The sequence below is a fragment of the Erithacus rubecula genome (assembly GCF_903797595.1).
Source record: "Erithacus rubecula genome assembly, chromosome: 2".
Classification (NCBI taxonomy): Eukaryota; Metazoa; Chordata; class Aves; order Passeriformes; family Muscicapidae; genus Erithacus; species Erithacus rubecula.
In genome coordinates, this window is record NC_136685.1 from 107,587,370 (window position 1) to 107,612,778 (window position 25,409).

Below are 25,409 nucleotides of genomic sequence, written 5' to 3' on the forward strand. Positions count from 1 at the left end.
CAAGTTGCTTAATAATAGTTCTCTCAGAGAAGATACAGAGAGAACCTAAATGTTTTAATGACAGATATCCACAGCACCAGGTGTTGTCTGTGGAATTATGCCATTTTTTTCTGTGTAGGACATTCAGGGAAGAAATTTAGCTGACATGAACCCACTTGCAGGCCTAACCTGGATGGCTGTGAGTTGGCTTAATCTCAGCTGGCAACTGTGAGCAGTTAATAACTCTCTCACAGTTGTAGCTGGGATTATGCTAAACACAGCAATTTCTTTGCTCTAATGGATTAGCAGACCTGCATGGCACCTTCATTCCAGACCCAAGAGCCACCTCTGCAGTGCACAAAGCCCAGACATGCCATGCACATGGGATGAACCTCATGGCCTTGTCCAGACCATACACCAACCTCCAGGCTTTGCCTTGCTGCCTCCTGCCTTTCCCAGTTTCCCTGGTGCAGCACCCTGCAGCAGTACAACAATCTCTTCATTAACTGTGCTCACAACTTTTTCTGAAGTCACATCTCATTTAAACCACCCTGAAACTGTTACTTGCCAAAATATCTCCTGAAGCCACTGATTTAGCCCTGAACTGCAGGGCTGATGATGACTTTTCTGTGCTTAATCCCTTGTCTCTGCAATTTTTTAAAGATACACACAGTTCTGTGTCCAGAATTTTCACAAGTTCAAAGACTGTTGTTGCACCAGAACCACCCTCTATGCTGGATTTTCCATTACCCAAAACAATTGCAGTCAATTTTCCCCATGTTTATGACCTTGGTAAGGTCCCAACTCAAACCAGTCAGGATTCTTGTAACTTGTCTATATTTGAAGTTCCCCAGCTCAAGAGGAACAATCCAAAGATGCAGAAATCCATACAAGATTCCCATTAACATTAGATGGCTCTAGTCAGCCTATGGATACATAGCAGAAAAAAATATTATTTATAGCCAGAGCACATAAAACATATTTATTACACCCCAGTTTTGTGGTTGAAAGCTCCAGATGGCCAAGCCTTAGAGATACATCCCTAGGTTTTATTTATGTGTGAGATTCCAAGGAATCTGTAGCCTGCCAGCAAATATTCCTGTTTTACACTAGGGATGAAAGGAACCTGCTAAGAGATGGCTGACTCTAATGTACAGAAGTTGATGCTCAACAAGACCAGGTATGACCTGAGTTCTTTTTAGTCCTGCAGAATTTTAGAAGGAAATTGTTCTGAGATAAAATTTGCTGTCTGAAGCAGCCCTGGTGAAGGGACACCATTGCTGGCTCAGAACTGCTAACAGAAATACCCCTGATGTGAAAGTGTAGCATGTGCAGGACATTTATATGGCTTTAGTTCTCATTCTCTTTGTCACCTGACACTCCCCTGACCACTGTAAGCATCTGTCTTCCATACCCAAAGCTGAAGTTTGTGAAAATATCTGTGGGACACAGACTGCAGAGTATTTTTGGACAGACATGTGTGCCATGAAAGCAGAAACAAAAGTTACCAGTTAAATACAACCCCTGTGGGAAGAGCAGCTCCATTAAATCAGATTATTTCTTTTCAGGCCTGAAACAGAAATACAAACCCCATCTTTCTCCAAAATCAGTGCTTTCCCTGATGTCTGGGGGCTGTGGGGTGTGCCATTTGCTCTCAGTACACCTAGACCTACAGCAAATGGACAAACACCCCTGGCACACACTCAAGCCTCAGGTCTGGAACTAGATTATTCCTTTCCAATGCAGAATTTGCTCTGGGTGCAGCACAAGTGTAAGAAGTGGGCCAGTGACATTTGGTCTGTAGCTCTCACTGCCAAAGTGCTGCACACAGAGAGCCCACCCACGCTGGCACAGGGCTGGAGCTTCTTCTGAATTTCACAGCTCACACACAGGGAATTTGCAGACTTGCCCTGCTGCAGGCCTACATCATTTCCTGCCCTTTGGAGAAGCACAGCACACTTGCTGACTAATTTGTGTTCAACTATTCAACCAGGAAACAACAGGTTTGAAGAACTGAAAAGTAAAACTTGCACAAGATGTATAATGGTCTCCAGCAGTGCTGCCTAGAGTGATTCTTGTTAATATTTATTCTCAGCAATTCTTAGATAAAAGGTATAAATTTCCTTTTAAAACTGATTGGTGCAATTAAGTTGGAGTTTTTTTCTTCCTAGTACACCGACCTTGTTAAGATTCAACATTTGAAGTTTAAAATTAAAAAATGGCAACCAAAACCACTGCAGAGTTTTTGATGTGGCAGATACTGCATCAGGAACTGATTGGATAATAATCACTCACCATCAGTTCCTAATGCATTGCCTTCAGCATCTAAACAAGCATCCAGGAGTTCCTAACAGGAACAGCTGCAATATTGTGATGGTGACACAGGAGATAAATGGCATCCCACCAAACCCTTGACAGCTCTACTACAAAAACACAGCCTCACCTCGAGGGGGAAATCTAAAGGTACTGGTGCTGTTGAGTGGGACACCTCACTCCCTCCCAGATCAGGGTGCTGCAATTAGAACCAGACTGGGAGAAAAAAAAATGGTAGAAGAGTTGTATCCTTGCCTCAGGTGGTTACTTCAACTATGTATTCTCTTCATACCAGACTTACATGACATATCTAAAATCATATATAAAATTTAAAGATAGTGATAATGGCAAGAGTCACTTTTGTCCAAAGGATTTCAAAATTATTGAAATTATTTTGAAGCATAACAAAATCTGCTTTGTAGTATTATATAATAAGCACAAAAATACACCTGTGGATTTGTATGTATGTTTCCATGAGAGAAATGAGAAATCAGAGAGGAGCCCTTTGCTGATGGAGTAGAAGCCACATGGAACTGGAGCACAGTGGAGGGCAGTGTGCAATGTTAACACATAATGGATATGTTGGGGATCTTGCATCTCCATTCTGAGCAGCCCAGCCCACATGAATTTGTGACCTTGAAGCTGAAGGAAGCAGCAAGATAGCAGCTCTATCACAGAACCTGCTGGTATCAACTGCTCCAAAAGACAAGCTGGCAAATCTCACCTGCAGCCTGACAGACAGAACATCACCCCCACAGCTCTCTGAGGGGCAAGGGGATGTCTCAGAACATAATTAGGATATAGCAGAATCAACTGACATTGTTTTATTCATTATTGCTACTCAGACCTGGAGCTCAAAAACAAAATGCAACCTCCTGGCTGTCTCCATGTGAGTTTTACCCATTTCTTCTACACAGAGAGGAGCCTGGCCACAAGCTTTGAATAAGAATGAGGATCTGGAACTCATCCCCATCCCACAAATTGGCAGCATTTTTTAACCAAAGGTGTGTTTCATTATGTTCCATTGGTAGGAAGTTACATTGGTACTCAGATCCTCAATCCATGTGTTTGGAGATGAGAAGTGCTGGCACAGGTGCACAGGTTAAATCCTTGCAGTGAACCATTCCCCAGAGAGAGGAATTTGCATATCTCAAAGCTGTCTGGAGGTGCTGCTGAACGTGCAGAGACATGGAGCACCTTCCAGAGGCAGGAATCATGGCTGGGGGCAAGAGGAATTCCAGGAGTGAGACAAGGAGCCTGAGTAAGCAGATGTTGTCTGCAAGGTTGGAAAGGTAAGTGCCAACTTCACAGCACTGATCTCAGGCAGTGACACCGAGCTCATTCCAGCCCCTCTGGAGAATCCACACCTGTGTTTGTCTGGGAGCACATGGAGCTGGGACTTACAACTCCACACACTACCTGGATTCCTGCACATGGAGATTCACTTTGTCTCCAGCTGGCAATAAGGTTCTGAAGGGAACCAAAGTTGTTTCTTAACCCCATTTTTTTTCTCCTTCCTGGAAAAACAATTCAAGGCTACCAAGACTTAGAAACACTGGTCTTTCGCAGATTTTTTTCTCCTGCTATTGCTCATCATTTTTAAACAGTTGTATTAAAGGGGAAATACACCAAACATTTTTATTTATTGCTTTACTTATTTTGACCTTTATTACTGCCAAAAATACATCCAGCACATCATTCATGAGTGAATGGCATAGTTCCACAGACCAAGCACATACAAAACGTGATGAATAACTGCTGCAGAAAGGAGCTAGCAGTGAAAAATCTTATTACTCCTTGTAGGTTTTGTTTAAATTTACAAGACTTGAAGGTGACTATATCACTTGACAGTAGTTCTGAAGTGCTCTGAATTTTGGCCTGTTAGATAAATGCAGTTACCTGTGCAGTTCAACATGCAGCTCTCCATACTCCTGACTTGCCAGTCGAGGCCAGTGGGACAGGCAGCTCTGGCCCTTTGGACCACAAAAGAATTAGCATTTTATTATGGATATCTGCAGATCCTGACCAGCCTAAGCAGAAATGCCGTGAGAAAGCCAATGGGTGGGAAGACTGAAGGGAGCTGATGTCATGGAGTTCATACTGTAATCTAACTCTAGATTGTTTAGGCCTCCCATCTCTCAAGCTCTTCTTCTCTTCCTGTTTCTAGGAAAGTGCAGAGCCTCCACCCTGCTAATGATCCCCCAGGGGAGGCAGTGTCAGGAGGCAGCACTTGCTGCAGCACAGAAGAGCCACGGCTGCTGCGGCACACGGCATCAGGCTGGGAGCAGCCCCAGCCCAAAGAGATCAACCCAGCCAAGGGGGAGGAAGGAAGCCTCCTCCCGTGGGAATGCAGCTGATTCAGGGAGGGAGGGGAACAGCTTTGCAGGGAAAACAAACCACTGAGCTTCTCAGAACCCCAATAATAATGTCCATGCATTCTCCAGGGAGGATTTGCAGAAAGACGGGAAGAAACATAAACAGAACGATGCGCGGTTGGAAGCACCACTCGAAAATGACATTTCCCAGCGAAATGTCAGGGCAGAGTGTTTCACAAAGTGATGGGGTCCTCACACTTGGTTTTTCCATAACTTCTCTGCTTCCCTCCTCCCTGCTGAATGCTCATGGCCAGCTTCAGAGCTCCCTCACTGAAGCCTCACCAGAAAGAGGATAGAGGCAAAAAGGAACCATTTCTTCCTCCATATTTTTTCCTCCTCTTTCCCACTTCTATCCCAGTCCAGCTGCTGTCTAATCAGCCTGCAGTGAGAGCCACAAGAAAATGCCATTAACTGTATTTCTCCTCACTTCTCTTATTCCCAGAGCCAAGAGAGTATGCCCTGGGACTCCTTTGCCATCCCAGAGGGAAAAGCTCCCTTTCCATTACTTGCTGCCACTCCCTGGTTCAGCCTCTGCTGAATAGTGTGCAAATGAGGTGCTGCACTTGAACCACAGAGCACCACACTCACTCACAACAGGACAACCTGGGAGACAAATGAAGAGACAACAAGGAGGAAGCATTTGATAAGGCATTAATTAAATACTCTTTATGTTTAATCTCCCCTCTGCTCTCACTGCGTTTGAAGCAATAGAAACCAGACTGGTATTTCCTAGAAATCTCTATACAAACAAAAAATGATCTGAGGTAGACATTCCCTACAAAAACAATTCCCTACCATCTTAATGATAACAGCCCAAAGATGCAAATAATTCATCTGACAGCAACTAAAACAAGGTGCAAGTACAAGGCAAACTCAGAGGTATTTTTCCCAAATGCTCTCCAACAATCTGTGGCTCATGAACTCCTTAGGACATATGTTTCCATGCATTTAGCATCCCTAACAAATTGGTTTTTCACAAACCTGTCCAATATCCCCCCAAACCCACCTAAGCTGCAGCATTCATAATGCCTGAGGCAAGGAGTTCTACAGCTTTACTACATATAGTAATGGAGATTCACTTCTTCTTGTACCTCTGCTCAGTAGGGGCTCCTTTGAGCTTTACCTTAGTTGAAAGGTATTAACTGAATGTGCTTATGAGAAACAGCAATTCTTCCCAAAAATCATGTAAATTTTACTACACTATTCCACAATTCCTGCTGGTAATGGGAGAAATTACAAAGAAACATTGGTGGGGGGAGGAAGCCTTAGCAATGAGGAAAGATAATAAGGTGACTGTGGGGAAACAGGTTATGGTATCAAAAGAGAGAATTTGTAATTTCTCTTTTAAGAGCCCAAGATGACTTTACATATCCTCTGAATTTCAGCTCAAGTATCTCAGCAAGTAAGAGATGTTTTAAACGAGAGCCCCCCTGTCCCCTGACTGCAGGCTGGAGATGTTTAGATGCCATGTTTATTCCACCAGGCTCGTGCACTCAGTGACACCCAAAGCTGTGCTCCAGAGATGCCCATTGCAGGCAGCTTTGAGCAACGAGCACGGAGGTCCAGGGGCTCCCAGTTTTGGTGAATCCACCTCCCACTTGGCCCATTGCTCAGCACAGACAGGCAAGAGCACAAAGCTGTCCACCCTTCTGGATGACTCCACAGTCTTGATGGAGCAACAGCTCGGGGCACACGCTGCAGTTTAGCCACCCACACACATAGGTTAATGCACTTCTTGATGATTCATAAACCCAGATCTAACAGCAGAATCAAGGCTTTTGTTCATTATTTTGGAATGAAACATCAACTAACATTTTTTACAGATGACTGTCAAGGCAAAATCCTGGGCTGCAGAGTCCTGCTTATCTGAAATGATTTTCAGCTACGCCCTTCAAGGCAAAGCCATGTCTATTAAAAGAAATTCAGAAAATCCCAAATTCATAATCCTGGAACGTTCAGCCGTGTACTGTACTCCATGCAGTTCATTATGTTCAGATTTTGCAAGGATCCCCCATACAGAAATGCTATTCCTGTGCTACATAATCCCTACTCGATATGGGCTTGTTAAGGATGGATTTGTACAGTCTTAACTGCAAATTCTTCTGCTTTGGGGTGTCCTTGCTGAGTCTTTAATAACAAAGCTTTGAAGCTTAATTACTCTCTTAGCAGCTGCAACCATTATACTTGAGACATATACAAGGCTAGTAATAAGGTTGTAAAGTAGGAGTTAACTTTAATCAAAAACGGAAAACATGAGGAAAGTTTTATTCATCAATGGTTTTGACAAAATTTACTTTAGAGTCACACACATCAAGGCCAACTTTCAAACCAGCAGAATCTGCCCTCTTGCTCCTTCCAGCAAATTCTGTGCCTAGTTACAAGAAGCAGAGTTGCCAGTCAAGGGGGGGCAGGGTGCAAGAAGATTCACAAGTGCCAGTTCACTTTGCTGCTAATATAATGGAAAAAACATGTGCAGAGCAGCCACCCAGAAGAGGAGCTGCCCACAACATCCTGAAGGAAGAGTTACATCAGGAGAGAAGAGCCACACTGGCACGACTCCTGAGATGTGCAGAGCCAGAGTGAGAGACTCTGGACACAGAAAACTGCTCTGACACAAAGATATATTGCCACACTCCCTTTTTCAGGGAAAGGAGAATGATTAACAACCCATGTGTCAGCTACCAAGGGAAGCATTTCCAGAATATTTTCTATGATTGATCAGCTTCTTCGACCTCCCCACCTTACTGAGATACCCTGGGAGCAAAACTGCTCGTGTTTGCAAAGGGAGCACAAAGGAAGGCAAAGGAAATGCAGACCCAACTAGAAATCCCCTTTTCCATCATTGCTGCTGTTTGCCTGATGACACAGACAAGTTTTAGGTGGTAATGTACACAGATATAAGGAATATCCCATCTGGATCAATTTTTCTTACTCTGATAATTTGGTATGTACACCATATAAATACCCAATCAAATTTTTTTTTCTTCCTGCCATTTTCAAATCTATTGTGGCAGCCTTGTTGTTTTTAAAATATATATCACATATTCTATTGGTTCTCATCAATTTATATTATAGATGAACACTAACATTTATAACTACACCCCTAAAAAAAACAATGCTAAAAAAAACCCCCTAAAGAATATTAAAGTTGTAAAGTCCAGGCCAAAAATGTCACAAGATTCAACTTGTACATTTTACACACTTAGGAAAAAAGTTGTTTCTACCCCAATGATCTCCACAGAACATGAAGGGGAAAGACATCAAGGTTATTTAGAACCCTTTGATGCAAATAACTGATGTAACATAAAGCCTGCTATCCATTAAAAAAATAAGTTCAGCACTTTTATATGTTTTTCTAACAAATTGTCCAAGTGTCAGATATTTTAAGAAAACTGGTGTGTTTTTTCTTTCTCAGTGCAGTACGTACAGCTGATAGGGTACTTGTAAATTCTGAGAGACAAAACATGAGGGTAAGATGTGGTTTTAGCCAGTTTACCCTGACTATAAAACTAAAACCCACCCTCTTTGCCATTTAAATACATCATGTCTGCTCTCTCACCAGGAGAAAACCTTGACAGAATTTAGAAACTGCTGTCATCTAAATATTTCTGCAGAAAAATCACAAAGATAATATTCTCATTATCTGATAACTTGATTTTTCTACTTCCAATCTCCCTTCACATCAAGATACTACAGAGAGTTTCCAGACTTGCTGGTTGAGGAGTAGAATTTATTATCTCCCCAAATCATCAATTTTAGGCTCCATTGAGAGTACAAGGTCATTAGCAATGTGCTAAATTATATCCCACCCCTGAATTGCTAAACCAACAGGAGGGACACGTTCCAAATCCCCCTGGCCAGAGAGCACCAGGTTTGGAAGCTGTGCAGGGGCTCCAAGAGCTGCCTGTGCACTGTGCTGGCTGTGACTGCAGCCACGGAAAGCTCTGGCTGCCTGTGCCAAAGCCCTTTACGCAGATGCACAACTGGAACTTGTAAATGACATGGAGAAACAGCTAAAGCTCATGAAACTCCAAAACATTGCTGCTTCCACCCGTGTGGCCAGCAGGGTTGTAATTTCTGTGAATCCAGTATCTGGGCTTCTTGGAATTTACCAGCCCTGCTGGCAGAGCAGTCCCATCTTGTAACTTCCATGCGGGCTCAAGGAACTTGTGAGCTCCCCAGGGCAGCTGGAGGAGCTGGCAGGCTCAGCTCAGCAGATACCTGGTGTGTGTGGGGCTGTGCCAAGGCTCTGGAAAGCAGCTCCTGCTCCTGCAGCTCTCAGCTTTGTGCTGCCGAACCCACAGAGCTCCGCCGCAGGGTTCCACTCCCCTGGAGCTGGAGAGGGAATGGCTGTGCTGGGAAGCCAAGTCATGTTCCTGGCTCTGCAGCTACAGGGCAGCAGCAGCTTCCTGAGACAGCAACTGCTCTGTCTTTACTCGATGCCTGAAGGATGCTGCCAGTGTGGTTCTCAGCAAATCAACCTGCACAGGTAGTCTGGGGAACATCCTTGTCACAGGCTGTATCCACACAAAAGCAAACACACCAGAGGAGCCAGCAGCTACTTCTCATTCCAGCCCCAGAGAGCTCTGCAAGGCTTGATCAAAGGTGAAGATGTCCCTAAGCACAGAGCAGTTGTTTGCTCCTCTGTTGAGTGTTTTTCTTCTGTTTCAGATATCCTAGACCACCTGCTAAACTAAAATCAATGAGAAGCACTGAAACAAAGTACCACAGGGGCAACACTGAAGCCTGGAGAGCCAGGTGGGGTCAGGGGGATGGGACAGATGGGAAAAGCAAGGAAAACAACGCCTACTCCTGGATATATTGTACTGTGTGAGGTGGAACAAAACATCTACATGAAGGGACAGATGTAACAATTCTAACAAATTACTATTTCACTGCTGTTTCACATGTAGTGTCTTCAGCTGTCATGAACTTGTCTTCTATGCTCAGAAGTCTGATAAAGTTTAAAGCCTCAGGCTGTCATTATCAGAATAGTACATGTACATCAGTGTAGTGAATTATGAGTTAACATCTCTATGAGTTAATATCTCTATGAATTGACATGATATTTTACTCCCTGCCCTTAACTAGACAACTGGACTGAAAGTTTCCCTCCAACTTGCCTCCAAGTGTCTATAAAATCACTAAGCAGGTTCTGCACAGCATCTGTATCTTTCTACATCAACAATTAGCCTCTGAATCAATGGAACTGAGCCACAATGTCTAATCTTACCTTAATAGAAAAGAGTGTCCCTTGGAGGAGAACAGTCATGGAGATGAGTAAGGTCAGCCCATAGAAGGAAAAGATTTTGCCTCATTCACTGCAACTTAGAGAAGGTCAGGATTTTCTGGAGGGAGGCCTCCAGTGCCATGCTCTGACTTCCTGGTTCTGTGCTGAAAGGGGCTCCTCCTAACTCCTAACCCCAGAGATAACCTGCAGCATCTGCTCTGTGTAGCTGACAGAGAGGCCTCTGCAGAAGCCATGGATACAGAGCAGGTGCCACCAGAAAGGCTCTCACACAGCTCCAATTGCTCTGTGTGTGTGTGCAGGTACGTGTATGTTCATAGGTCTGTCCATACTTCCAGGGCTTCTGCACCCACAGAAACTGATTTTTGTCTTCCAAGCAGCATTGCTGTCATTAAGAGCAGATCAGGAGACTGTAGGAAACATGAACAGGAAGGAGATGTGCCCTGTAAGCATAGACAAAGGGAAGCCTGATTCATCAGTGCTCCTTAGAGTCTGCCTGTTACACTGACCTCCCCAGCAGAAGTCCTCCCTCTCATTTGGATCTTTGAAGACTCCACACAGGCAACAAACACTGATAAAACTCTTTGCCATCAATGCCATCTTTACTCCTCCTTTTATCTACACTGACATTAATACACACAAAGAAACTTTTCAACAAGAGCCCTACATACCCTTCCCCTCTGGATCTCACTCCTTCTCCTCACAGGTATCCAGTCAGCTAAAACACACAGTGGAATAATACAGCCCTTTCCCAGATTCCCTTGTGGTGCACTCTGTGAATCTAAAACCAGCCTGGAATTCCCAGAACCTGAACCTTAAGACAAATGGCTGTATTTAGGATTCCCAGTCTTGCCAGGCTCAGATTCATTGCCTGAATTTGTCTTACACAACTTTAACCAAATGGAAACAGAAACCATATTTTGCACAGAAGATGAAGATAGAGCAGCAGCCTCAGAAAACACCAGAGCAGGACAGAAAATTTAACACTCAGTAAACAGCCCTGCTGCTAAGATCACAAGGAAAGATGCCTCTGTAGGCATTCCCTAATACTGTGCTACCTGTGCTTTCCCTAATATCATAGAGAGAGACTGGTATTTGCTTTGGCAATGCAACAGCTGAAGCCTCATATAGGACACAATATTTGTATGCAGCAGCTTGCTACATCACTTATATAACTTATTCTTCTCTTTTTCATGCCATGTTAAAGAGGCAAACTGACTTAAGAGGTGTGGTGGGGAGTCATTATCACAGTTTAAACAAGAGGAAAATTAATTTAATTGCATATGTTAGACTATGTTGGCATTCTCCACAAAGACATTATCTCCCTTTTTAAGGTGAGTCTGCTCAGACGATTCATAATTTTGGCTCATTTCATCCATGAACACTCCTTTCTTCACAAACTAGAGCAGAAGACTTTGCAAACTTGAAGTAAAGAGGATTAATGTGGCATGCAGGGAAGAGTTCTTTCCTCTGGCTGGGAATGCCCTTGGACAAAGCCACCAATTCAGCAGTTCCAGCCCAGGGCAAGCTCGCCTGTGTCTCGTATCCCCCTCCTGTCCGCTGCTGCCTGACCTGTGAGCTGTGCCTGCCCAGTCCTTTGGGAAACACTCGCACGTTCCTGTTCGCCTTCCCGCCAACATCCTGCGAGCACAGGACACAAACCCCCTCACGCCGCCACTGGAGGGCAGCACTACATTTCTACATCCCTTTCCTTATCTCCCAGAGGAATTAATTTCATCGCATTCCAACACAATGGATCAACAACTTACCACTTCGGCTCAAGGCTCTCCTAAAAGCCTCCTTTGTTTTACAGCAAAGCACGGTGATACCATTTAATTCCCACTTCGCTGTGCATTGCTCTTTAAGAAGTTTGGAGCATCCCTGCGTGCAGGGTTCAGAAGGAACTCTGCTGAGCTTTTTAATGGAGATCCATTGAGGAAACATCTCTTTATTTTGCCAGGGTGCTGTTCGTTTCCATGGTGCATTCCCAAACTCACAGGTTTATGGTATTTTCTGCTGCTTGGAAGTGCATATGCTTTAACCAGCAACAACAACAAATCATCTAAACTCACGATCTTAAAGGTCAGCATTCTTTTAATGTGCACGTTTACTTAAAACCACAAATCTAAGTTAAGCAATTTTCACCCGAGAAGAACTGGATGGTTCAAATTTCCTTGTTTTTTTCATCTTTTTCATTTTCCTGCTATCAACTCCCCTATCATTTGGATAAATCTCCACCAGTGCTGGACGTGAACATTTGCATTTAGATTTGCCTGTTTGCACGTTCTCCCCCGATGGCTGCCAGCAGGGAGCACGGTCCCACTCACCACATCAACAGTGGCATTCCCTGGACAAGGATCCAGGGACAGCAGCTCCCCAGTGCCCTCACATATGGCTTGAAGTGCACTCCAATTTCCACGGGGGGGGGACCCACAGAGTGCATGGACAGAGCCCAAAACATCACCAAACAAGCCCCACACAGAGGTTTTGTATTCCCTAAACAGACAATACATCACATTACCACGTCTCTCATTTACCTTAGCTGATAAATTCCCCTAATTCTGGTCTCTCATTCCTCAGAAAACTCTGCCAGGAGCTGCAAGGATTACTGGGGCTCCAAAACCAGCTGTTAGTAAAATGCCACCACAATCTTGGGAAGCATGGATTGAATTTCCAGCCCCATTCTGGTCCCACTTCTGACCCCACCTCACACAACTGCATGGCACTCGGTGCAAGGCAAAAGGGATTTTTTTCTGGCACTGCCATATTAAATTGCTATGAGAACACCCCACTAATAAAAACAATGTGTTGTACAAGTTCCTTTTCCTATTAGAAGCCCTACAAGTCAAGCCCCATAACTAAATACTTGTACTGGAAATCTTCCAACCATGACTGGAAAAACACGCTGACACGAAAGTTTATTTTATAAGACACCAGAGGGGTCACTTCCAGATTAGACCAGATTGAATTCTCCTCACATTTTGTGAAACTCTTCAGGAGATTTGTTGTGGCATTCCACAGTTCTCCAGGCAAAAAAAAAAAAAAAAAAAAGAAAAAGCCAAACATACTGTATAGAGGTTGCAGATGCAAGAGTTGAACACTTCTTTTTAGAAAATACCAACCTACAATAACAAATAATTCTGCTATTCACAAGAGAATCATTGAGTATTGCAAAACTTGATAATTACTGATTCATGACAGATTTAGGAAAAACATCAGCTTAAGTAATCAGGTCAGGGCACTGCTGTTGACCACAGTGTTGGCAAAAGAAACAGTTTCTGTCTTTGTATCTTTCATCAAAGTTTAACATTTTACAGTATTTAGCTTTTAGCACTTCATTGGTCCAGACCAGTAAACAACTGATAGCTTGAGAAGTAAAGTTGAATTGTGAGCAAACATCTCTAGTTACTATTATCTTGTAATTCACTTACACCATTCACATGTTTTTAAATTCAAACTAGTAAAATCACTGAGGATCCCTGAGAGCTCTAACTTATTACTACTGTTAATAAATTCACCAGATGATTAATCTCTTTTGCAGCCTGTCACCAAAAGTATGCTTTGTCACACATTGCCAACTGGGAATAAAGATTTCATTCAGATCTCAAGGTGGACAAAAAAACAACCCTACCTTTTTGTGAAGGAAATCTGTGTGAGCTTTGTTTCCTCCTGGAAAATTAGGAGGTTTTTCTGTAAAAAGGATTACTGCAAATAAATCCATTCCACTTTCTTCCATGCCTCCCCAATCCTTCTGCCTGACACTGGGAGTCGTTCTGAAAAGGCAGCAGTGTAGTGAAAGAAGGCCTCCTGACTCCAAATGAAGTATTGTATTAGCACTTTTTTCCCTTCCTAAGATTCACACTAAAAACCCCAAATTTCTAACTGTTAATCCACACCAAGAAAAGATTTGTTTTGCAGTGGAGAGGATCCTGTCCTTCCCCTTCACCTACCAATGCTAACTGTGACACAGTGAACACCTTGAACAGCACACCCTGCCACACTTGGGGCCTCCCCCACAGGTACATTTCCTGCACTGCAGAAGACTTTTACTAAATAATGACAGCCCTGCTGGAGATGAAAATTAACTGAATAAAGAATCTGGAGTAATTCTATCCAAAAAACCCCACAGACATTCTCTACATGGAAGTGTTTTGTATGCATGTTATGTGACTGTTAACTTTGAATCATTATTAGCTTCCAAGGAATGCTGTAAACCCTCTCAATCCTCTACCTTCAGAGAAACAAAATTGCATTTCTCTTTGTGCTTTTAGCTAATGTCCTTCTGAATCCACTGAAGGAAAGCATGGGAAAAACATGGGAAGGCTCTTCTTAATAACTGTCCTGAGGCCAAAGCCATCTCCTCTGGTTTTGTGCCCTTCCTTTTAAAGCAGCAAGGAATTCACCAGCAATTACAGGACCTGTCCCCAAAAGCCACATGCACAGCTACCCACAGAAATGGAACAGCCTCCCAACCCACTGCAGGCAGACCACACAAGTTTTGATGCATCTCCAGTGCAAGGCAGAGAAAGAATCTGACCCTTAGTCCTACAGCAACAAGTGCCAAAAAAGCTATTTTACAATCACACAATCAAACAATCTGCTTCAACAGACTTAAATCATCCGTCTTCAGGATGACACATTTCCATGTGTCCACAGCTTCCTCTGAGATACCAGTCAGGAGCACCAGTAACATGCAGAGATTTGTATATTAAAGGCTTTCCTGAAAGATTTACAGATTCCAGGTACTTAAAAACTGAGACAGATAATTAATAACTCAGCCACAATTTGCTGACAAAGTGTTGAACCAAGAGCTCTCCTTTGATTTAAGCTCAATCAATTCTGCTTTTTCTGCTCCAGTGTTTTCTTGCAGAGGTGGAATTTCTGTGGTAAAAGCTCTATTAAGAGATCTGCATCTGAAAAATGAAGGATGAACATGAGCAGAAATTACCAAACCCTAAAACTCTGACACATTCTAAGTGCTGCCTCTAGAAGTCAAAATGTCTACAGGCACAGCTCACTGTTTAAAGTGCTGTCAAACATTACACTGAGAAAGGCACTTTTTTCCAAGTGCAAGGGAGCTGAAAATCAAAAACCTTTTCTACATAAAATGGGATAAAAAGTAATAAATAGGAAGTCTGGAAGTGAGTGCTAGTAAGACATTGAGTAGGTAAATGCTCTCCCCTCCTCTGCACTGATGCAAGTGGCTCTTGCTCTTTCAGTTGGGATTTTATAAAAGCCACGAGGACAGAGCAGTCCCCAACTGCAGCTTGCTCTGCACAAAGCATCCAGCACTTTTCTTAAAGCACCTACACCTCCTTTGCCTGATGCTCCCTGAATTCCTGCTCAGCAAACCTCTGCCACCAACCTCGTGGAGCCTTGTGCAGGAAGTGGGAGCCCAGAGCAGCAAACACTCCCTGGCTGGCAGAGGGAATGGCAAACCACGCCATTGCTGAGGACAAATGCTCATGTGGAGAGCTCTCCAAGCAGCACCAGGCTGCCCTGGGGACACCAGGCTGCCCTGGGGACACCAGGCTGCCCTGGGGACACCAGGAGCACCTCAGGCCTTGTTGTGCAGCCCCCAAGAGGCACATTTTAATATCTTAATCTCCAGAACCGTGTTTATGACCTGCAGCTGTGGTGCCAAAGAGGCCCATGGCCCCTGACACACTGAGACTATTGTTGGCCAAGGAGAGCTCTGGGGTTTCTGGAGTGACATAACAGACAGAACTGAACTGCACTGGGCTGGAGAGGGGGACTGGGGGCTTTTGGTATCCATCAGGTTCTTTTGGGTCTTTATCACTTGTAAATCATAATAGTTCGAGCACAGTAATGGCTGAATGAGCAGGAATTAATTTGCCAGGGCTTCGAGTTTCCAGGGAATGAGAACCTGAACTGATTAATTAAAAGAAGAATCCCCGTGTTACATGTGACTTAAAACAACTCTGCAGTAAGTGATGTGTTTAGTCTGTGACACAAATGACATGTTGGGGTTGTTCTGCAGCCTCTCCACCTCCAGGACTTGGAGATGTGGTGTTCCCACTGCCTCACTCCCAGAACTGAATTTTTCCCTGATGTGGTTAAACTCCTACAGAGCATATTTTGGGAGCATACAGGGTTATGGGCGTTTCTGTGCCAGCTCTTTGTGGTATCATCTTCCAGCCTTTTCCAGAATTTTGATCCCTTTCAACCACAGGTATCTGCAAAGAGGGGTGAGAGGATAACCCCATCAATCTCACAGAGAGGAAAATCCCCACTGGTATTTGGATTCTGCTTTCTGTATGACAGCATAAAGACAAGCACTAAGCTTATTATTCCAGGGATTTCAATGGCTCTGATATACATCCTGTAGTATTAACATGCAGCTATGGAGCAGAAAAGTTGTGTCTCTGGACAGTAATTAATAGGTTAACTGGGCAGGTTGTGTGCCAAGTTCACCCCCACACAATATAAACAAGAAATGTTTCTGCTTTACCCCTATTACTAACTTTTTTTTTTCCTCAAAAGAGAAAAAAGGAAAATTCAGAAAGTTCAGAAGATGCTTATGGGACCAAATTATTGTTTAATATATCTACTGATCCTGATGTTCCTGACTTGTAAAAAGAAAGAGGAAATTCCCAAAATCTGGAGCTAAATACAATGCTGGAAAATTGCAAAAATGAGACCTAGGGCTTGAACAACCTGCTGGAGTTGAGCTGCCAGTCAGAAACCCATGCTGGTGATGCACAGGTATTCCATTCATATCAACCCACATTGAAAGCTGTCTCCAACATATTCTGTGTGATACTGGATTTGAATTCTGCCATTCCTATGTTTCCCCTTAGCCAGAGCAAGGCACTGCACTCACAGTTTAATCAGAACAACAGCATATATTCCAGCTAGGATTTTCAATATCAGAAAGGCTGTCTGCTCCTCAGATGGGTTATATTTTTGGGACAAAGTTCTCATTTTAACCAAACCTAATACAGTCTCAGACTTCAAGTCCCATGTACAGCAAGGCTGGTTTTCCAGAGGAAAAAGGAGAAGAAATGACAACTCCAGTGTCACAAAAACCACACGTCTACACTGATGAATGTTTTCTGGGCTGCTGTTTCTCTTATCTGCCATGAGAGAGAGAAAAAAAGAGAAGGAAAATCCTTGATAGAGAATGGAAAGTAGTTGCTGCACAGTATAAAAAGATGGAAGAAGTCAGAAATACAAGCTAAAGAGAGGAAGAATATTTAAATTGCAAATACAATTTCTTAGCAAAAGCAAATAATTCCAGTGCAATTAAAGCTACAGCCCAGATTTGCCATATCTGAAATTCTTACCACATCAAAGGGTCTTTACCTGTATGGTTAATCCATACAAAAAGATATTCTGGGGTTGTGAATAAACCTGTGTAAGTTACAGCCTTAAAAACACTGAGAAAACACTCACTAACCATATTTTCTTATTTTCCAGAGGGGAGAATAAAATGAACATCACCCCAGAGTCTCACCAGGAGAGGTTTGCAGCCCTGGAAAATCCTTATTCCCTGAGATGCAAGAGGTGATGAACCACCCATGGAAAGTGAAATGGGCTCATCATCCCCCCCACCATCACACCCTTCATTTCTTGTGCTGTTTTCAGCTCTATCTGAAAAGCACTCACTCTTCCAGAGCCCTTCAATTCCCAATTTATTAGGATTGCACAAGTGCACCAACAAAAAAGATGGACAACCTCTGGGAGATGCCTTTCCCACTCACTCACTCTCTCCCTCATGTTTCTTTTACTGACAAAAGACTCCAGTGGGAATAGTCACCACCTTATCTGGGCATCCAGATTTCTGCTGGAGTCCACAGAAACACACAAAACACAGGATCACATCCCCATAAATTGCAGCAGACAAGCAAATTGTATGCTTGACAAATTGCATGCAGACCACAGGCTTGATCTTTAGCAAAAATCAAAATAAAAAATGGCAACAACGTTGTACTTTAATATCCTCAGAGCATTGTTAGACATTTAAAAATGAAAGCACGGGTTAGCCCAAGTTAGCCAGAGGCCTCAGCATAACAAAACTCATGCAAGAGCTCTCATACAGGAGATAAATTGAAAATAAAGGCTGAAATACTACTACTAGATTTTTCTAATCCTGCTCTCCATGCCTTTTCTTTGTCAGTTTTCTCTAATTCTGTGTTTGCATCATCTGTTACCTATGACCCCTACTGCATAGCAATAAACAAAGAAGAACAATAAATATATGTTTAGATTGAATGGGAGGATTAAGCAGAAGGAGAGAATTTGTTCTCTGTCCCTTGCTACTGACATTTTGGTCCTTATTAACTTTTGTAATTTCAACACCTGTGATAAGAAACTGATAGGGTGAATTTTTACCTTTATGTCAGCTCTCTATGAAAACTGAGAGTAGGGTGAATTTTTACCTTTATGTCAGCTCTCTATGAAAACTGAGAGTAACTTCCTAACATAGACTTTCTTTCAAATTAAGTTTACAATATAGTAACACCTCATGACACATAGAATATGCTCAGGATATCTCCCTTGAAGATAAATAAACTTGTATAATATTACCTCAAATGAAAGTTTGTCATGTTTAATCAGCAATAAAAAATCAGACATCTAATTCTTCACAATTTATCCTTCACCATCACTATGTCACTTCCAAGTAGAAACATGGAAAAAAAATTGACATTTGCAGGCAGCGTGGCAGAAAGGCAGCCTGCCATGTTATCAAAATAATTTATGTTCTAAAATTCCTGTGAGTCCAACATGAAAATAACATCTCCACCATCCCAGCTCTGAGTTTAGACAACTCCAGTGTTTCTGGACATGACACACTCAGGGACAGAAATCATCTTAAATTGATACTGATGGTCCCCTGAGCTGACAAACACAAGTTGCTTAAATTCTCCGTGTGCTTCATTTTCTGTTCTAGGGAGTGATGTTTGAAACAGGAAAAGGGGGTCAGATCTGGGAGTAGAAGAGATTAAACTGCAATTTTGTTTTCCTCCTCTTCCAGCTAGCCTCTAGTATCAATCTCAGCCTGCTCTAAATTATGTCCAGCTGTCTGTTACCCCCAGGGACAATTCTAGCAGCCAGAACTAGTTGGGAGTGCAGTGACATTTTAACCACACACAGCCTTCCTTCAGCCTACCTATCCTTGGGTTTTGAGGACAATGGGGGGTGGCAACACATCCTGCCAGGAGGAAAAAATGTGAACATTGAAGTCATAAACACATTCAAGCTAAAGTATTTATGAAAACCGTGGGGTTTAAAGAAAGCAAAAACTGAGATGTGACAAAGAGTTCAGTAAAGCAGCAGGGAATAGAGTGTACAATTTTCAGAAGGAGCCAAAAGTGAGGAAAAAAGGAAAATTAGGGACCAGCCTCACAGGGCTTCTTCAGTTGTAGGGTTGGCCTTGGCAGTGCCAATCTGCCCGAGGCCAGCAGGGAAGGAGGGATGGTTTGACCACTGGGACATCTTCAGACACCCCAGATTGTAAATAAACTGTCCCTCAGCTCCTTCACATACCTCACACTCCCATCAGCAATTCCAAGTGTTTCAGTTCTGCTCTCCCACACCAGGCACGTTTCCAGTTGTCTCAGCAGGGAACATCTGAGCTACCAAATCATGGACTGAGCCTCCTACCTCCATTTAAAGCACTGACAACGGTCCTTGGCAGAACAGGGCACTTCAGCAAATGTGTAACTCTGGCTGAAGCCAAGGGAAGGGGGTCCCTGCTCAGCCAGCACTCAGACATCCTCCAAAATGATGTTCCTGCTGTTCTCTGCTTTGCAGAACATCTTTCCAGAAAGAAAAAAAAAAAAAAAAAACAGTTGCAGTCATGTAATACAGGCAGTGTTTTCCTATGTGCTAGCTTAAGACAAGAGTTTTTAACATTTTTACTTAATCCAGAACCCAACAACTTATATTCTTTTCTCTTTGTGTTACATGGATGACAATGCCACAATTCAAATGGCAATTCAAAACTCACCAAGTAGTGTTGCCAAGTAGATAAAAGCAATTATGATGCCATTTTTGCATTCATTAGATTATTAGAAACATTTCTTTCTATGAGCAAGTAAAGTTTAAAATATATGAGGGACCACATCACAAAAAGGAATCAAATTTACACCAACAGAAGTGAACAACTCAGAGCCAATGTAACACTGGGAAGCTGTATTCCTAAATAATGAAATGCAGGATTTAAAGGAATCATTTTGGAGCAGGAGAACACGTGTCAAAAGACAGTCTGATGAAATAAATATGTACATGAAAGTACAGGTAAAATGTCCTATAATGTAGTGGACTTAGATTTTCTTTATTACACTGTGTTGTTGCTTCTGTTCTTTATTTACCAGTGAGGTGTGTGGACTCTAAGTACATTTTGAGGAGTCCCACTTACCTGTAAGCACAGAAACTGCAGTGAGGGAGGGAAAATCCTGCCTTCTCTCACAGCCACCTAAAAAAAAATAAAAGATAGGCTTTTGGTTGCAAACATATGGTTGCAGCTACAAGTATTCTAAAACTACCAGCTTGGCTGATTCTAGAACAGATAAGAAGTGATTTGATGCAGAGACAAAATTAATGAGCACTGCATGGCTGCCCAAAAAAGAACTCATTCTTTATGTAAGATCAACTATAATTTAATGTTAAGAATTTAAGGGATTGTATAGGAAAGGCATTCTCTAGGCCAGCAGTGTCAGAGGTCTGCAGCCTAGTGAGGCATTTTCTCAGATTTCCAGTTCTCCAGGCCCTTCAAGGTCTACATTAAGGAGGCAAAAATTTCTTTTAAAACTAAATACCTCCTATTAAACAACAGAAAGATAATGCAGTTGCTCTACTGTGTCACAGGCCCTTCAGAAGAAAAATTGGGACATTAAATAAAGATTTAATCCAGTGAGCACATTCCTGGACACCTTCTCCCCACCCAAACCCACCAAACACCTGCAATGTCACCTCATCCTTCCTTCTGTCCATGAACTTGCCCCCTGGGTGAGGAAATAACAGCATTTCATGGCCTGAAAAGGGTTTTTTTTTAGAATAATTTTTTTCAGATGATTGCTGAACTTAGGTGGTGTCCGAGGAACAAGCATTGGCCTGTGGAAGGCTCCTCATCTTGCATCTACCAAATTTTTAATGGCCACAACATATCAGCCCTGGTATTTTAAATTTCCAGGTGAGGTTTAGATTAGAAATCATCCAAAAAAATTTCAAGGAAAGAGTTGCAAAGCACTGAAAGGGGCTGCCCAAAGCGGTGGAGTCACCACCCACAGAAATGTTCAAAAATGTGTGGATGTGGGACGTGAGGGCGAGAATATTGGAAATAAATTTTGTTTACAGCCAAGTGAAGGGTAAGAGATCTAGAGGCCTTCTTGAAAGGTTATTTTATTACAAATCTGCTCACGTTCAGTGTTTGGCTTGTATATTGCATGTCATGGAAGGGAGAGGGAATTACACAAGCTTGGCCTGGGGAAAATCCCACTTTTCTAGTCTCATTTCCACATCTGGCTACGGTTGTCATTGAAAACATGGCAGTGACGGTCCCAATAACCTCAAAGGTCTTGTTTTTTCCCATCCTTAACGATTCTATAACTGTGTGACTCACGACACACGACAGAACGACGGTCGGGCCGCGCTCCCTCTGTGATCCCAACCGGGACACAGCCACTGCACCGGCCTGAGGGAGCGGCTCCCGGGGCCGCGGCCGCCTTCCCCTCATGGCTTTCCCGAGGTGACGGGGCCGGTGTCGGTGTCGTGCCCTCACGGCTGCCCTCGGTGCGGTGCCCTCACGGCTCTGCCCTCACGGCTGCCCTCGGTGCTCTGCTCTCACGGCTGCCCTCACGGCTGCCCTCGCTGCATTGCCCTCACGGCTGCCCTCGGTGCGGTGCCCTCACGGCTGCCCTCGGTTCGTTGCCCTCACGGCTGCCCTCGCTGCATTGCCCTCACGGCTGCTCTCGGTGCTCTGCCCTCACGGCTGCCCTCGGTTCGTTGCCCTCACGGCTGCCCTCACGGCCCCAACATGGCGGCGGGGCCGCACCTGCCCGCGCGCGGCCGCGGGGCCGGCAGGGGGCGCGCGCGGCGCCGGCGGGACAGGCGGCCCGTTCTATTTAGCCCGGGGCCGGCACCGGGCGCGCACCGACAGCGGCGGCACAGCGGCGGCCGCCGGGCACGGACGGACAGCGCTGCCGGCAGCGGCGCAACGGGCACGGACGGACGGACGGCCGGCCGCCGGCGGCGCACGGCAGCGGGGGGGAAGGAAGGACAGCGAGCGGCCGTCGGCGCCGCACAGACACCGCGGGAAAGCGAAGCAGCGGCCGCACCGCAGCGGGGAAAGGGAAGGAGCGGACGGCACGGGCAGCGGCGCAAGGCGAGCGAGCGCAGCCGGCAGCGCAGCGCAGCGGGGCAGCAGCGGACGGGAGAGCGGCCGGCGCCCGCCCGGCCCCGCAGGTAGGAGCGGGCAGCGCTGGCGGCTCCGCGCCGCCGCCCCCGGTCCCCGGCAGGTGGGGGGTGTCCCCCCCGCCTCGCTGTACCCCAAAATCACTTTTCCGCCCCAAAGCCTGCGCCGGGCGGGCAGTGCCGCTGCCCGCGCCTCGTCCGGCGCTGCCGCCGGTGAGCGCTGGGGTGTTTTAAACTCCATTGACTGGTTATTTCCGCCCCTCTCTCCCAGCTGGATAAAATCCCCGGGCTGGGAAGCGCGGCCAAGCCTCACCCTCTCCTTGCGGGAGCGAGCGGGCAGAGCCGGCCGCCTGTCCCAGGTAGGGGCTGGGTGGGCTCTCCGCTCCAGCTCCCGGGGCTGCCGCAGCCTCTCCCAGCCAAGGAACCCGCTAAAAGCGTTCCTGCTTCATTTGTTTTTCCTTTCTTTCAAGGTTCACGATGTTGACAGCTATGTTCTTGGCTGCGCTCATTCTTATTACAGTACATTCGCAGGAAACTGAGGAAACCATAACGTATACGGTAAGGTTTAATAGACTCGGAGATAATTGCTGCTTCGCGGGGATTCTTTGCTAAATGACCCTTAAGAAAAAGCGAATTTCTTGCCAGTGTATAGCATGTGCTACAGAGGTCGCTGAGTTCCAGTGTTAACCATAAAATTAGCTGTTCCTGCACTTCAGCAATGTTTAAAAGTTCGAGTTGACAAGATTGAGCAAAATGCATTACAACTGCTTGTTTGGTGAAGTTTTTCTAGGTACTTAGTTTGAGGGACTGAAGAAAATTATATGGTTTTAATATTTGTTTTAATCCATTTTCATAGAGGCATGGTCCCTAGGACCTTGATTTGAAATATATGGAGTTTGACAAATAATTAGGTCAAACATTCTTTTGTGTTTTCTTATGGATGTTTCAAGCTGTTTTTAAAAAATGTAAGTGCTTCCAAATTTGGGGCTCCTAATGAAGAATTTGAATCCTGCAGTGATCATGGGACTGTTCTTTTCTGAGCTGGTTTTAAGTAGTGGTTTTGCATGGCTTGATAAAATTGTTCAAGAATACTGGAAATAGGTCCTGCTTGCAAGCAAGTGACAGGCTAAGAGATTTAAAGGGCTTTTTGTCAGGCTTTTTCTTTTCAATCTGCTTGTGCTCAGTGCTTGGCTTGCATAATGCCTGTCATGGAAGGAGTGGCAATTACCCCTGCTCAGGCTGGGGAAAAACCCACATTTTCACATCTGATTACAGTTGTAATCCCTGCAACTTGCTTCATATGGGTGGACCTCTGGATATGTGCACACACATCAGCCCAATGCCACACAAGCAGAAAATTCTGCACACATGCAAAAAGTTAGAGAACCACAGCCAAAGCCCGGGATTGTGTCTTATACAAGTAATCCCACTGAAGTCAGTGGGATGGCTCAAGCAAGTAAATATTGCAGAGTTGGACCTTCTTGTAGAAGTCAGGGCTTAAGGAAGCCTCAAGTGAGCATCAGGAAGTCAGTAATAAAATACTTTAACACTGGGCTTTAGAGGCATTAGGGTTTTGAAGGCTGGGAGGCTTCTGTGATTTTTTTTTTTTTTTTTTTTTTTTCTTTTAAGTTCCTATATATAAGTGGAAACTGAAGATGTAAATACACTTTGAAAACCTGGACTAAACAGAGATCCCACCCTCCTCCTTTCCCACTGTTGTTATATGAGGGGGGGTTAATTATGTAGCATTTCCCATAATTCTGATTATACCAGCTCATCATTTCTACCAAGCCTGGGTGACTTGGGCACCTATGATCTATTTTCAAGGAGGTCTCAGCCTTTAGGTGCTTCACTGACCCTTAAACGCTGCTCATGTAAAATGACACAACCCCCCCCCAGCTTTGGGAGATTTTGCTCTTGGGATGCTACTGTTTCTCATGCACACATTGTATCCACAGAGGGCCAAATCCTTTGCTATTGTAAAAGCCTTTGGCTGCAGTAATAGATGGACTTGGCTCCTTGCAGTTAAACAGACAGTACTTCTGTTGTGCATTAACAGGAATTGGGTGATTCAGTAAATGCATGAATTAGCTGTTTTCCTTTGGGTTTGCCTTTTCATAGCTACAGTAACTTTGGAGTTGTCAACTCAGCATGTAGTCAATCCTTTAGAGAGTGTCCACTTACCCCTTGGGGAGAAAAACCCTTCCAATCTCCACCTCGCTGCCACATTTGACAAATTGCTGGTGTCACCTGCAAGAGAACAAAATATTTTCAATTCTCCTGCTGAGTCAGAGTCCATCAGTAACAAATCCCTCAAAATTACTTGAGGATGGGACCTGTAGCAAGTGGATCTTCTTGGCATCAGAAAGCCAAGTTTGTTGCTTGCAAGTCCCTCAGCAGCAGAGGAGTTGCAGTAAGATTTAGCTTGCTTGACTGTGACTAATTACATTAGTCAACTCCATTCTTTTTTGTATGGGGCCATTAAAGTTATACCCTGAGCAGCCCAAGATGCCCCTACACAGCATAGCCTGCTTGATTCAATTATATTTTAATATTTAAATGTTCCTGCTGCATTTGGTAGCACCAACTTTGCTCATCAGTCTTTGTAACTGTGACCTGCAATTAAAATGACAGCCCCCTGGATAATTTAATCTTTTTGGGCAGAGGAGTAATGAAGATGCAGAGCAGGCTATTTAAAATCTTTCCTGAACTTGCTGGTGTGCATTGATATGAATAGTTGCTGAGTATAGCCTTGTTTGAATTTTGCAAAGCCTTGTATAAATAAGTAGTCCTGCTATTATAAACTCCAACCATTTATTGTGTGTCTCACGGTATAAATTGTCCTTCCTAGACTGCAGTTCCTGGAGTCATATGATTAAAAAGCATGTGAATGAATTTCCAGCTGTCATGGGATCCTTCCCCATTGCAAGAGTGCTAATGGGAGAGAGGATGAAGTCCAGGGGCACAGAGTCCTCTTAGTCCCTCTGGCAAACAGAGCCTGGGAAAGAAAGAGGTTCACCTGTTGGAAGGCAGGCAATGAGATCCTAATTCAGAAAAAACTTGTTGCTTTTCATAAGAAGGTTTTCATTCTGGTCAGCATGGCCACACCAAGGAGA

At 44.2% G+C, this 25,409-nt stretch overlaps 2 protein-coding genes across 4 annotated transcripts in view; one reads left to right on the top strand and one right to left on the bottom strand.

Annotated features, from left to right (window-relative positions):
• Positions 1-19,710, bottom strand: part of CCDC85A (coiled-coil domain containing 85A) — a 142,841-nt gene extending 123,131 nt beyond the window's left edge. The window contains exon 1 of one of the 3 annotated variants that reach the window (XM_079329444.1): positions 19,543-19,710. In XM_079329444.1, coding sequence (XP_079185570.1) covers positions 19,543-19,654 — 112 coding nt within the window. In that variant the 5' untranslated portion in view covers positions 19,655-19,710. The remainder of the gene's footprint in view (positions 1-19,542) is intronic. The other 2 variants (XM_079329445.1, XM_079329446.1) reach the window with 2 other exon arrangements.
• A 2,292-nt stretch (positions 19,711-22,002) lies between these two features.
• EFEMP1 (EGF containing fibulin extracellular matrix protein 1) overlaps positions 22,003-25,409 on the top strand; it is a 44,301-nt gene continuing 40,894 nt past the window's right edge. Inside the window, exons 1-2 of the mRNA XM_079329554.1 lie at positions 22,003-22,344; positions 22,764-22,851. Of these exons, the coding sequence (XP_079185680.1) occupies positions 22,771-22,851 (81 nt within the window). The 5' untranslated portion in view covers positions 22,003-22,344; positions 22,764-22,770. The remainder of the gene's footprint in view (positions 22,345-22,763; positions 22,852-25,409) is intronic.